The following is a 12,483-nucleotide window of genomic DNA, read 5'->3' as shown; positions in this document are numbered from 1 at the left end:
AGTTCCAGTTCTGCTACTAACAGCTTTGTGACTTTGACCAAATACTCTATGAAAAGAAGAGGCTGGACCTCTTTTAACTAAATCAACCTGAGGATTTTATCTGGCCCAGTATTGTTAAATTGTTTCAATGGGATTGGTTTATTAAAATAAATTATTTATTTATTTTGAAAGAGAGAGAAAGAGACAGAAAGAGATCTTCCATTTGCTGGCTCACTCCCCAGATAGCCACAATGGCCAGCGCAGGGCCAGGTCAAAGCCAGGAGCCAGAACTTCATCCGGGTCTTCCACGTGGGTGGCACGTACCCTAATACTTGGACCATCTTCTGCCACTTTTCCCAAGCCATTAGCAGGGAGCTGGATCACAGCGGAGCAGCCGGGACATGAACCAGTACCCATGTGAGATGCTGGCATCACAGGCAGCTGTTATACCCACTCTACCACAATTCCAGCTCCAATGGGATTGATGTTTACACAGGACATGCAGCCTCCAGTGTGCTACTGTCCTCCCCCCCCCTTACACACACTACTATCTTTAAAATCTACCCAATTTATATTTCCCTGTTACTCCCTCCTCTCCCTAAGAGTCATTTAGAATTCCTGCTTTAAATTCATACACACGTTCAACAAATATTTATGTCAAGCACTGTGCTGGCTACTTTAGAATCTAGGAGCTGGACGATTTAGGTCCCTTCCAGTAGAAAAACTGATTTTTCCAGAAGTTTCTGCCTGTTTACACAACGTGGCTATATACTGTATAAGTTACATAAAGCATAGCAACATTATGAGGGTTGGATGAGTTCTAAAGTGGCTATTCAAACATCTATCCTAAATATGCACCCATCCTCCACATCCGGCAAATGGCACAGGCTCACAACCGCTTGGCCAGCATGTACAGAGATTAGCACTGCCTGCACGGGATATCAACGCAAACACCAGGAAGCAGACACACACAGCTGCAAAACTGAGGTGCAGCCCACCCAAGAAAAAGTTTCCACTGAGCCATAAGCATCTGTCAGACTCCATTTTTCTCATTCACTACCATCCATTGCTATTTCTAACTGTTTTGGAGTTGGAAGTGAGGGAGCAGGGCGGGATGGAGTAGAAAGGAGGTGTGTGGGCCAGACCCGTTCAAGAGATCATGAAATGGAGCTGAGTTAGAAAGTACACCCAGCAACTTCTCCACTCTCCCAAGAGAGAATGGGGGAGTGTGCCCGTGTGTATGTATCTTACCCAACACATATTACTGCCTACCACAGGATTTAAAACTCAAGGTGACTCAACACCTGTCATCAATAGCCTGGCAGGTAGGAGGGCAACGCAGAAAAGAAGTGGATAGGTTTTGAAAACAGGCGTAATAAACACCATTGGACTAGCAAGCTGATTACAAGGGCAATGTCTTACAAATGGTGCATAAGAACAGCAGCTAATATCATGGGAACTCCCAGTCATTCCTCTGAAACCTGCAACTGCCGAAGGGCACAAATCCCTGCTAGGGTCCAGGCAAAGGCTTGCTGACCAGAAGCAGGAACAACACCACACCACCAAGATCCAAACAGTTTGTTATCAAATCAAAGGGTAACAACCCAGGGAGAGAACACACACCCCCACAACACTTGACAAATGAAAATCTCAAAGCTCCCGATGGTTCTGGCATTTAGGGCGTTACAAGTACACCCGAAATAAAAGCACTCTCTGTTGCAGCAGCTGTTCAGACAGAGCAGGGGGTAATGTTTACTTAATACTTCAGGTTGATGGGGGATGTATCATAGTTCAGTCTGTCAGCTACATACGTGGAACTCCATTTATGTACACAGCGATAAGATATGTTTGAATAACGACAGCGCACGTCTGAAACAGCCTATTTAGCTGGTATGAGTAATCAAGAATAAAGCTTTAAAGAAAAAAGTCTCGGATATTTGGGAAAGTCACAGAACAGACTGCCATGAATAGCTTTGCTTATATTTGCAGACATTGTTTTCCAAATAGCTGGAAAAATGAACAGATTGTTCTGGGAGGTTGTCTTTCCAGTTTGTTCCTAGTTTCCAGACTGTTCGTCACACAAGAAAGCACAAGGCGAGTCGGCTAATGCTCTTCACCAATTGCATCTACGGTCGGCTGGGCACAACCACCCCGAAGTGAGAGCAGACAAAGCATTCCTAGCGCCACGCCTGAGGTTTTCCATTTGGCTTCCCTCATGTCACCTCTGTGCTCACTGCAGCCGCATCAGAACCCTCGGAGGGGCATCGTTTACAAAAGCCTCAATGAGGCAGGTTTCGCATCAGATGTTCCACATTGTGCTCAATATCCCCCCGCACACGCCCTTATTCTGCATCAACTTCTATCTCGGGGGTGGGGGATGGGGGGTGGGGGGTGGGAGGGAGACCCAACACCAGGGACGGTAGCTCAGGGCCAGGCTGCAGAGGTCGAAGGTGGACGAGCCCGACTGTTTGTAAAGAGACGGAGGGAGCTGCATGATCAGGCCCGGACACGAAAGAGTCGGGCTCCTGCCGGGGACCCAAGCTCCGCGCCTGCAAGGCCAGAAACAGCAGGCTGCTCTGCCCGAGCCAGGAGCGCCACCTCCGGGTCCCAACACCCGGCCAGCGCAACCCCAGACATCGCCCGTCCCGCCTGCCCTCCCCTGAGCTCATGGTCCTCGGCCCGGCAGCCAGCCGCCCCCGGCCACCTACCGGGGCTCACGGCCACATAGCGGGGCCCCGGCTCTCGGCGGCCTCCGCCTCCTTCCGGTCCATGGGCTCGGGGCCCCCAACCTTCGCTCCCCTCACCCCGAGAAGGAGGAAGAGGATGAAACCAGTGCGGCTTCCCCACCCGGACAGCTCCCTCTCGCCTCAGCCTCCCTGGACAGCGACGGAGGCCGGAAACGCAGCCTCCTCCCACCTTGCCGGGCTCAACCCGGAAGCACACCCTTCCATGCCCACCCCCGGAAGCGCAATTCAGCCGCGAGCCGGAGGGGAGGAGGGGCTGTCTAGAAGGGATAAGATTACGCACAGACGAAGGACTCTGGGCCCCCAGACTCTCGCCTCCCGCTCTCCAAAGGAAGTCTACACCCTGGTCCTTTGCACGAGCCCCAAGTCCCAGACTCGGGCAATACCCACAAGCAAGATGGCGGTCACGGCGGCTGCCCCTGCGGCTTAGCGCCCAGCCGTGCCATTGGCCAGCGCCCGGAGTGAAGCGGCCACGGATTGGTCGAGAGCGCTGCGGGGGTGGGGGTGGAGCTGCAGCAGCCCGGAGCCCGGAGTGGGCAACGCGGCGTGAGCAGCGGCCCCAGGCTCCTGGAGCATCGCGCCCGGAGGAGACTTCGCTGCTGCTCGGGGCCGCAGCCTGGTGAGCTCAGCCCCCTTCAGACCCTCCCGTGCATCCCAGCCAGAGCCTCTCGGAGCCGGCGCTGATCGATGCCGACACACCCTGGGGACCCTATCGCGACTCCATCGCGCCATATCGCGACATCATCGTGCCCTGTCAAGACTCCATTTTGTCACAGCCCTTTTCAGTATATATCTTTCTAAAAATAATTTGCCCTGTCATCTTCGGGGGCTGCCCCCCCATGTCGTGATTTTTGCTGTGATCTCTCCGTGACATCACCGCGCCATCGTGAAGTGTGATCTCATCGCTGCTCTGTCGTGACTTCATCAATGTCGTGTTGTGACCTGGCTGCGGCGGGACAGGTGGTGACCGCCAGGAACCCTCCTCCCTCCTCATCTCCCCATCTCAGCAGCCCCGCTTTGATTATCCGGCTCTTGGATTCTCTGTTGTCCCGGGAGCTACCTGGGACCCCTCCTTGCTTCTCCAGCCCCTGCCGGCACCCACAGGCTGGGAGTGGGATGGGGAGGGCGGGCAAGGGGTTAATTCTGCCGCTTCTGCTGCTTCTGCCGCTGCCGCCGCCGCTGCTGCTGCTGCAGCCTCTGCCCGAGGGAGGGAAAGGAGAGGAGGCAAGGAGCCTGCGGGGGCGGCTGAGAGTTCTGGCTGGAGGGGTGGGGTCCCCGGAGGGGCCCCCAAGCCTTCCCTGCTGAGACCTCATATTCTCACTGTTGCTGAAGCCCAGGACGCCCTTTCCCGACCCCCCACCCCACCGTGTCAGCCTGAGTCCGGATAATCGAACTTCTCGTGAACCATCTGTGTCTCCATTCCTTCCTGTCTGTCCTCCCCGCTCATTCCCTGTGTGCCTCTGCCGAACCTGGCCTCTGGTGCCAGGGGCCAGCCCCCTCCCACCCCAGGAGACTAGTGAGGAGAGCTGTCCAGCTTAACAGCTCTTCTCTCCCACTTCCTGTAGGTGACCTTGGACCTGGGTCCCTTCTTCATCCCTAGAGATTTGCAGGTCCAGCCCCCTAGAAGAGCTCCCCTAAGGAGGGGTCAGTCCTGAGGAAGCCACCCCTCCAGATCCTCCCCTCCCCTCCCTCTGTGCTAATCCCTCCCTGCATCCTCCACTCCCACCCCCACCCCCACCTCCGCCCCTCCTCTGCAGAGGGATGCTCAGTCCCTCTTGTGTTCACAGTTGGGCAAGGCGGGCATCATGGCCTCGGATTGTGAGCCAGCTCTGAACCAGGCAGAGAGCCGAAACCCCACCCTGGAGCGCTACCTGGGAGCCCTCCGTGAGGCCAAGAATGACAGCGAGCAGTTTGCAGCCCTGCTGCTAGTAAGGAACTGGCTGAAATTGGGAGGTGGGAAGGGCTGGGTGGTTGGGCCCCCAAGGAATGGGGTCAGTGAGTCCCCAGGGATATGCAGGTGGTGCTGGCAGCCCTGGAGGCAGCAAAGAAGGCCCAAGACCCCTATCTTTGTACTTTATTCTTTTCTTGTTTTTACTTCCCCGAGGATGTGCGCAGAAGGGATAAAGGGGGTGAATAAAGCAGTGGCAGCACTGGGGGCCTTGGAGGAGGCTGCCTGGATCTGCTTTCCGGGGCGTCCCAGAGCAGATGGGAGCTGACTCATAGGGTAACAGCAGCAGGTAGTAATGTGCAGAGTTTTCGAGGGCTGGGGATGGTTGTTCTGGAGAGTCACAGGACTGGAGGTGACTGGGGAGGGGTCCCAGGGGATGGTCAGGACAGCAGAAGGTAGGTTAAGGTAAGGGAGTGGGTTCAGAGCTCAGCCTATTGGAGGAACCCAGGCTGGGGACAGCAGAGCAAGAGCTGCAGTGCTGGGGGGGGGGGGGGGGTGTTGATGTGGGGGGGTGCAGGGAGGAGGGAGTACAGCCGCTGCTTGTTTGCCATGGCAACAGGGAGAAGGCTCTGGAGTCAAGGGCTCACACTGCAGCAGAGGAGGTGTTTAGGTGAAATGTAAGGGGAAATGTTTTGACAGGCAGAGCGGCAAGACACAGGAGCCATTTCCCCCGAGAAGGTGGCGGAAACGGCTCAGAGACTTCTCTGGAGGGAGCAGTTAGGGAAAGACCCCAAATCTTTGGGGGACTTGAAATACTGACTTCTGAGCCCCTTCCAGCCCAGTCTGTGGGCATCTAGATGAGGCTTCCGAAGAACTGCACGGGCCAGGTGGTGAAATGCCCAAGTGAGTGGCTGAAGAGGGTTAGACCCTTCCTCCCCTGGCATAATCCTAGCTGAAAGGGCTCTCAGAGGTCACCCCTGTCCCTCCAAGGAGAAAGGGGAGCTGGAGGAGATGACCCCAGAGTGAGTTCCGTTGCATAACCCAAGCCTGCTAGCCCTCAACACCCCAGGGTGCAAGGAAGGCACAGTCTCTGCTACTTCTTCCGTTTCTCTTGCTGATAGCACATACTCCTCTCCACGTAGGTGACCAAGGCAGTCAAAGCAGGTGACATCGATGCCAAAACCCGGCGGCGGATTTTCGACGCCGTCGGCTTCACCTTTCCCAATCGCCTCCTGACCACTAAGGAGGCACCGGATGGCTGCCCCGACCATGTTCTCCGGGCCCTGGGCGTGGCCCTGCTGGCTTGCTTCTGCAGCGACCCTGAACTGGCTGCCCATCCCCAGGTCCTGAACAAGATCCCTATCCTTAGCACCTTCCTGACAGCCAGGGGCGACCCTGATGACGCTGCCCGCCGCTCCATGGTCGACGACACCTACCAGTGTCTGACAGCTGTAGCAGGCACCCCCCGAGGGCCCCGGCACCTCATTGCTGGTGGCACCGTGTCTGCCCTGTGCCAAGCATACCTAGGGCATGGCTATGGCTTCGACCAGGCCCTGGCACTGCTGGTAGGGCTGCTGGCTGCTGCCGAGACACAGTGCTGGAAGGAGGCGGAGCCCGACCTACTAGCCGTGTTGCGGGGTCTCAGCGAGGATTTCCAGAAAGCTGAGGATGCCAGCAAGTTCGAGCTCTGCCAGCTGCTGCCCATCTTTCTGCCCCCGACAACCGTGCCCCCTGAATGCCTCCGGGATCTGCAGGCTGGCCTGGCACGCATCCTGGGAAGCAAGCTGAGCTCCTGGCAGCGCAACCCTGCGCTGAAGCTGGCCGCTCGCCTGGCGCATGCCTGCGGCTCCGACTGGATCCCGGCGGGCAACTCCGGGAGCAAGTTCCTGTCCCTGCTGGTAAACCTGGCATGCGTGGAGGTACGGCTGGCACTGGAAGAGACGGGCACGGAGGTGAAAGAGGATGTGGTGACTGCCTGCTATGCCCTCATGGAGTTGGGGATCCAGGAGTGCACCCGCTGCGAGCAGTCACTGCTTAAGGAGCCCCAGAAGGTGCAGCTCGTGAGCATCATGAAGGAGGCCATCGGGGCCGTCATCCACTACCTGCAGCAGGTAAGGGGGTAGTGGCCCACAGAGGGAGCCAGAGCGGGAGCCACCCGGTGAGGGGAAAGGGGGTCACGGAGAGATGGCGCAGCTGCAGGTGCACGCGGCTACCGCAGCCAGCACTCTGGGGAGTAGTGTGTGACCGAGTCTCCCTCCCGCTCCCTCCCGCCCTGAGCCTGCACACAAGCACCATACCACACACCATATGTGCACTCGCATCCCAGCATGCCACACGCGCACACGCAACACGGTAACCTCCCACTCACAGCGCTCCCCGGATAGACACACACTACACGGCACACACCAAGTCAAGGAGTCTGTTGCGCTTACTCCAGCATTGTTTTACACACACGCATGCACTTGTCATGACGCAATGAAAGGCTCAGGGCTGCCTGGTGCCTGCCTCTGCAGAGGTTCTGCTGAATCCGTTTGACTGCCCCCCCCCCCATCACGTCTCTTCCTGTCTGAGCAGCCAGCCATCCTGTCCCACAAGGATTCAGTCAGAACCGTGATCTATTTAACGGCCGGCCCCAGCCACTGAACTCACCAGCCATATATTCCACACAGTGCACTCGGCGCTCTTGCCCATTTTCCAGTTCCTCCCACTGCGCGTGTTTACACAGTAGCCGGAAGTCCATCCCCCTGGCCTGGATCGGAGCTGCAGTCCAGGAGGGTTTGCTCGGCTTTTACCTGTGGGCTTCCTCCTAGCCTTGAGCTGCTTTAGAGCTGGGGAGATGGCGTTGCGACTGCAGTCTCAGCCAGGGCAGGGGTGGAGCCTGTGAGGTCCAGCTCCGCCGGCAGATGCACACTGAGGGCCTGCTCTGGGTCAGGCCCCTGCCGGGGGTGCTGGGTGCCTGGTGCACTGGGTGGCACAAGGCTTGGTTAATGCCTCAGAAGGCCTTAGCAGACCAGCATTACCTTCTGCTTGGGACATTTCTGGGCTGGGCTGCAGCCTGGCAGGGCTGGGGAGGGCCTCTGGAACCTTCTCCATCTCAGAGGGTTCTTGTGGCAACAGGTGGGGTCCGAGAAGCAGAAGGAGCCCTTTGTGTTTGCCTCGGTGCGGATCCTGGGTGCCTGGCTGGCCGAGGAGACCTCCTCCCTGCGTAAGGAAGTGTGCCAGCTGCTGCCCTTCCTCGTCCGCTACGCCAAGACCCTCTACGAGGAGGCTGAGGAGGCCAACGACCTTTCCCAGCAGGTGGCGACCCTGGCCATCTCCCCCAGCACCCCAGGACCCACCTGGCCAGGGGACGCTCTCCGGTGAGTTCCGTCCTGAAGAAAAGCGTCATGCAGGGACACTGCATCCCCCGAAACTGGCCCGGCTTCCTGACTGTACCAGAAGAGTTCACTCAGCGTTGTTTCTGTTGGTTTGGGGGGCTTGTTCCCGGGGCAGGCCGTGACCCCAGATTTCTCAATGAAAAGAGAACTTGGGCAGTGTATTGAGCATCTGCTTGGAGCCAGGTATTTAGTCCTGCCCTGCACCAAAATGACCTCGTTTGGTCCCCAGGGCAGATGGGACAGAAGCCTCATCCATATTTGAAAGATGAGGAAACTGAGCTTGATCATGGTCTGACCGTGCGGCAGGGCCCAAGTTCAATCCTGGGCCTGTGCAGCTCTGTGCTGGTGCTGTGAGGGCACGCCCTTCCTCCTCTCCCATCTCCTCTTAGGCAGGGTGCCCTTGGAAAGGGATTCTTTGTGCCTTCTCATCTCCTAACCTGCACATCTGTCCCCCCACCCCACCCCTAGGCTCCTCCTGCCCGGCTGGTGCCACCTGACGGTGGAAGATGGGCCCCGGGAGATCCTGATCAAGGAGGGGGCCCCTTCACTCCTCTGCAAGTACTTCCTGCAGCAGTGGGAGCTCACGTCCCCCGGCCACGACACCTCGGTGCTGCCTGACAGCGTGGAGATCGGCCTGCAGACCTGCTGCCACATCTTCCTCAACCTCGTGGTCACTGCTCCAGGGCTGATCAAGTGAGGGGCTCGGGGAGGCTGGGGAGAGGTCACAGGAAAGCAAAGAGGGCTGCACGGTCGCTTCCAGTCTCGGCTGCCTGCTGCTGCCAGGCGCCCATGGGGTTCTGAATCGACAGATAGACAAAGCCAGTTCCACACGAGGATCTGGCACACCCGGCACGCCAAGTGTTGTCTCTGGGCGCATCTGCCCGCAGCAGCAGAAACCCAGTCTCTGGTCCCCAGACGCCATGGCTGTGGGGCCCAAGGGGAACTCTCACTGCTGCCTAATAGCTGGCCAGATCCTGGCCTGGTGGAGCTGGGAGCCCCAGAACACAGGCTTTGCACAGGGCCTGGTCTAGCTGTGTTTTCATCCATGCCTCCCTTTCTTCCCAGGCGCGACGCCTGCTTCACGTCCCTTATGAACACCCTGATGACGTCGCTCCCTGCGCTAGTGCAGCAACAGGGCCGGCTACTTCTGGCTGCCAACGTGGCCACCCTGGGCCTCCTCATGGCCCGGCTCCTCAGCACCTCTCCAGGTAAGCCCTGGGGCTCCGGGCCTCGTGGGCGAGGGCAGATGAGCTGGGTGGGACTGCCGAGCTCTGGGCACCAGTCAGCATCTGCAGCAGATGATTTCGCAGGATTTCCCAGGCAAGAGGCAGTCTCTGCAGCACCCAGCCGGCCCCGCCCCCACCCTCCTTCCCAAAACGCTAACATTCTCTTCTGAAGGCTTTTAAGGCAAGGCCTGGTGGGTGTTAAGCACAGGCCTGCTTAGAGGCACTGGCAGAGGCACCTGGGATCCCTGCAGCCCTAGGAATCCGAATCCTGTGCTTCAAGATGGAGCAGCCGCCCCCAGCCAGGCCTTGAGTAGGAACCCTGACTTTCCTCCATTGAGGTTTTTCCTATGCTCAGCACATCAACGCCCCCCAAGCCCCTACCCCAGTGACAGGCACCAGCACTCCGTGGCCTCTGCACACGCCTTCTCCCACCCCTGCCTCCTGGCTGTGTGCAGGGGGAAGGGCCTCCTCCAGCCCCTGGCAGCCCCCTGTGTCTCCCACTTTGGCCGTGGGTGTCTGCTTGGGTCCCTCTGTCCCCGCCTGTTCCCTGTGCCCCATCTGTCAGGGTGGAGGAGCTGAGCAGATGCCCGGGAACAGGGTGTAACATGCCCATCCCCTCAGCTGCCTCTGCGTTCCCCATGTGAGGATCCCAGCAGGGTACCCACAGCGCGAAGGAGAGCGTGTCCCTGTGGACCCAGAGCCCCGGGCACTCTGGGGCAGCTCCCTACTAGAAGCGCCGTGTCATCACCCAGGAATGCCACCGGGTTAGACTAAGAGCCTCCTGGAGAGCCCTGCCTGGTGGGCGCCCATCGGGTCAACAAAAGCTGGGGCGCACATGCCTGCTCCCCTCATGGTGCCCTCTCCTGGCCCACGAATCAAACTGGTGCAGCCGCCTTAGCCTGGCGAAGCCCTCTAGGCTGTGCCACTGCTGTGAGAACCCCAAGGAAGGTCCTCGGTAGCGTCGGACCTTGTAGCCCCCTCCCACTCCCGGTTCCTACAGAGGTCTCGATGACTGAGAGTACCGAAATGATCACTTTTAATCCTCACAACAAAACATTCTAGGAGTAGCACAACTGGCCCCATTGTATAAGCGAAGAGACTGAGACCCCTCCGTGACCCAAGGACACACAGGAGGCATCAGCGGTGGGGAGTGCAGCCAGGTGGTCCAATCGCAGGCAAGGCGCCAGCTCCCCACCAGCACCCACTTCATGCCTCCTCTCCCTCCCTGTCTTCCAGCTCTTCAGGGAACCCCAGCATCCCGAGGTTTCTTCGCCGCCGCCATCCTCTTCCTGTCTCAGTCCCACGTGGCGCGGGCCACCCCTGGCTCAGACCAGGCGGTGCTGGCCCTGTCGCCCGACTACGAGGGCATCTGGGCCGATCTGCAGGAGCTCTGGTTCCTCGGCATGCAGGCCTTCACGGGCTGCGTGCCGCTGCTGCCCTGGCTGGCCCCCGCCGCCCTGCGTTCCCGCTGGCCGCAGGAGCTGCTGCAGCTACTGGGCAGCGTCAGTCCCAACTCCGTCAAGCCTGAGATGGTGGCCGCCTATCAGGGTGTCCTGGTGGAGCTGGCGCGGGCCAACCGGCTGTGCCGGGAGGCTATGAGGCTGCAGGCGGGCGAGGAGACGGCCAGCCACTACCGCATGGCCGCCCTGGAGCAGTGCCTGTCAGAGCCCTGAGGGGTGTCCACTGGGGACAGACCCGGGGGCGGGCAGCGAGGGAAGGAGGGAGGAGGCATCTTCCCTGAAGCCCCCAAACTGGACCCCCTCCCCAGACATCTCCCCCCAAACACCCCAGCTTTCTGGCTTTTCCGAGGACAAGGGTACAGTTGCCCACCCCTCAAGTGTAAGGAACTGCGTTCCGTCCCCCAGGCCCCCTTGGGGGCAGGGATCGGCTTGGAAATCAACGTGGTTGTCCCCGCCAGGCCGGGGAAGGTTGGAGCAGCCCCCAGGGAGGGGGGCACTAGGTGTTATTGTGCCCGATGTCTGGCTCCCCCGCAGGAGGGGAGGCCCCAGGCTAGGACAGGGCTGGCAGGAGCTGACTGCCTTGGCCCATGTGCCCTGCCGGCCAGGGCGTGGGCTCCCCTAGGCTGTGGTGCCCCCGCTGGCCCCCCAGGTCCACGTCCTTCAAATTGGCCCTACGGCTCCTGCCCTTGGCCTCTTGGGCAGAGAGCAGGCTCAGGCCGTTGCCATCACAGTGCTTCCCATCGACTTCAGTGACCCAGGGTCTAAACTGGCCCCGTCTTTCAGGGTAGCTTGGGGAGGACCGGCCTGGGGAAGGGTGGGAAACCTCCTCCCACCTGAGCTTCCTGGAGAGGACCCAGGAGTCGCTGGACCTGGGTCTCTACACTTTTGTATCGTGTTGCAGCAGAGTGACCGTGGGGGTCGGGGGGGTTATTTATTTTGCCTGTCCTTATCCCTGCTTGGACACCTGAGCGTCTGATCCCTGTGCTGTCTCGCCTGGCAGGAGCCAGGAACAGGAGGGGCACTTCCCTGGAATCCGCATGTTTCCCTGGTGATTGCACCCCACTGCCACCGTGGTGCCTGGCTTAAACCCCCACCCCTCCTCCGAGTCCTCTCTGCAGAGAGACGCGCCTGGCGGCTCCAGCAGGACCTACCTTGGTTACAAACCCAGGGGGAACACCCCCAACACACACACACCTGATTCTTTGCTTTCCCCTTTCCCCTTTCCCCACCCTCCCCCAGCGCGCTCTGTGACTGCCAAGTTCAAAGCTGTGCACATGTGGACACTCAATAAACGTTCATTGGTGACAAGAAGCCATGCGAGTGGTCCGCCCTGCACCTGCCCTCTTCCCCATCAGGGGCTCGCCGTGCAGTGAGCACGTGCGCTGCCAGCACCCTGCTGGAGTGAGTACCGCCTCAGTCGGCCCTCCCAAGAATACCAGGAAGAAAGCACTGTAGCCCAGTCTTCCAGAGAGGAGACTGAGGCATGGACAAGTGATTTACTCCAGGGCTCCATGCAGGCCATCGACTCCCCAGCTTCAGGTTCACAAAGTCATGCTGCCGTGGCCAGCCTGGGGTGGCTCTGGTGCTGTGGGATCCACACAAAGCACCGCCCCAGAAATCCTCAGTTGTATGTGAAATCTGGCTTTTGCGTGTTGGTAGCTCATGTTTTAAATAAGCCTGCAGGTCACACGTGGCCATCAGGTTACCGCCTGGCCTCTGTCCCATGCCGAGTGGGAAGAGCAGGGGTCTGTGAGACAGAGCAGGAGAGGAGCACAGCACCCACTACTCACCTCACCTCAGAGGCCAGAG

The 12,483-nt window shown here is 59.1% G+C and overlaps 2 protein-coding genes across 10 annotated transcripts in view; one reads left to right on the top strand and one right to left on the bottom strand.

The window, feature by feature from the left end:
• KIAA0319L (KIAA0319 like) overlaps positions 1-3,243 on the bottom strand; it is a 121,334-nt gene extending 118,091 nt beyond the window's left edge. For 2 of the 7 annotated variants that reach the window (XR_016211121.1, XM_008273694.5), the window contains exon 1: positions 2,688-3,094. The gene's annotated coding sequence lies outside the window, so the exon portion shown is untranslated. Of the gene's footprint in view, positions 1-2,687 lie in introns of all 7 variants that reach the window. The other 5 variants (XM_070078775.2, XM_051832163.3, XM_089301033.1 and 2 more) reach the window with 5 other exon arrangements.
• NCDN (neurochondrin) lies at positions 3,203-11,985 on the top strand. 3 transcript variants are annotated; one of them, XM_051832167.3, is made up of 7 exons: positions 3,203-3,342; positions 4,511-4,651; positions 5,754-6,722; positions 7,729-7,970; positions 8,457-8,681; positions 9,054-9,196; positions 10,451-11,985. In XM_051832167.3, the coding sequence occupies exons 2-7, from the start codon at positions 4,529-4,531 to the stop codon at positions 10,885-10,887; spliced, it is 2,139 nt and encodes a 712-aa protein (XP_051688127.1). In that variant the 5' UTR covers positions 3,203-3,342; positions 4,511-4,528; the 3' UTR covers positions 10,888-11,985. The 3 variants fall into 3 exon arrangements, with proteins under 3 accessions (XP_051688127.1, XP_002720740.1, XP_051688128.1); XM_002720694.6 differs by having other exon boundaries at positions 3,224-3,683; XM_051832168.3 differs by lacking the exon at positions 3,203-3,342 and adding an exon at positions 3,347-3,508.
• The last annotated feature ends 498 nt before the right edge of the window (positions 11,986-12,483 follow it).

The sequence above is a fragment of the Oryctolagus cuniculus genome, chromosome 7 (assembly GCF_051225735.1).
Source record: "Oryctolagus cuniculus isolate XC-2025 breed Fujian yellow rabbit chromosome 7, ASM5122573v1, whole genome shotgun sequence".
Lineage (NCBI taxonomy): Eukaryota > Metazoa > Chordata > Mammalia > Lagomorpha > Leporidae > Oryctolagus > Oryctolagus cuniculus.
Note: the sequence above shows the minus strand (reverse complement) of the source record. Positions and strands in the feature narration are given on the sequence as shown.

What these genes read in the sequence shown, in the direction of transcription:
- NCDN (XM_002720694.6), top strand. Translation starts at nt 3,651, where the DNA reads ATGTCGTGTTGTGACCTGGCTGCGGCGGGACAG. An exon ending in AGTTTGCAGCCCTGCTGCTA is followed by an intron (nt 4,652 to 5,753) that starts GTAAGGAACTGG and finishes CTCTCCACGTAG; the next exon opens with GTGACCAAGGCAGTCAAAGC. An exon ending in GCTCCTCAGCACCTCTCCAG is followed by an intron (nt 9,197 to 10,450) that starts GTAAGCCCTGGG and finishes CCTGTCTTCCAG; the next exon opens with CTCTTCAGGGAACCCCAGCA.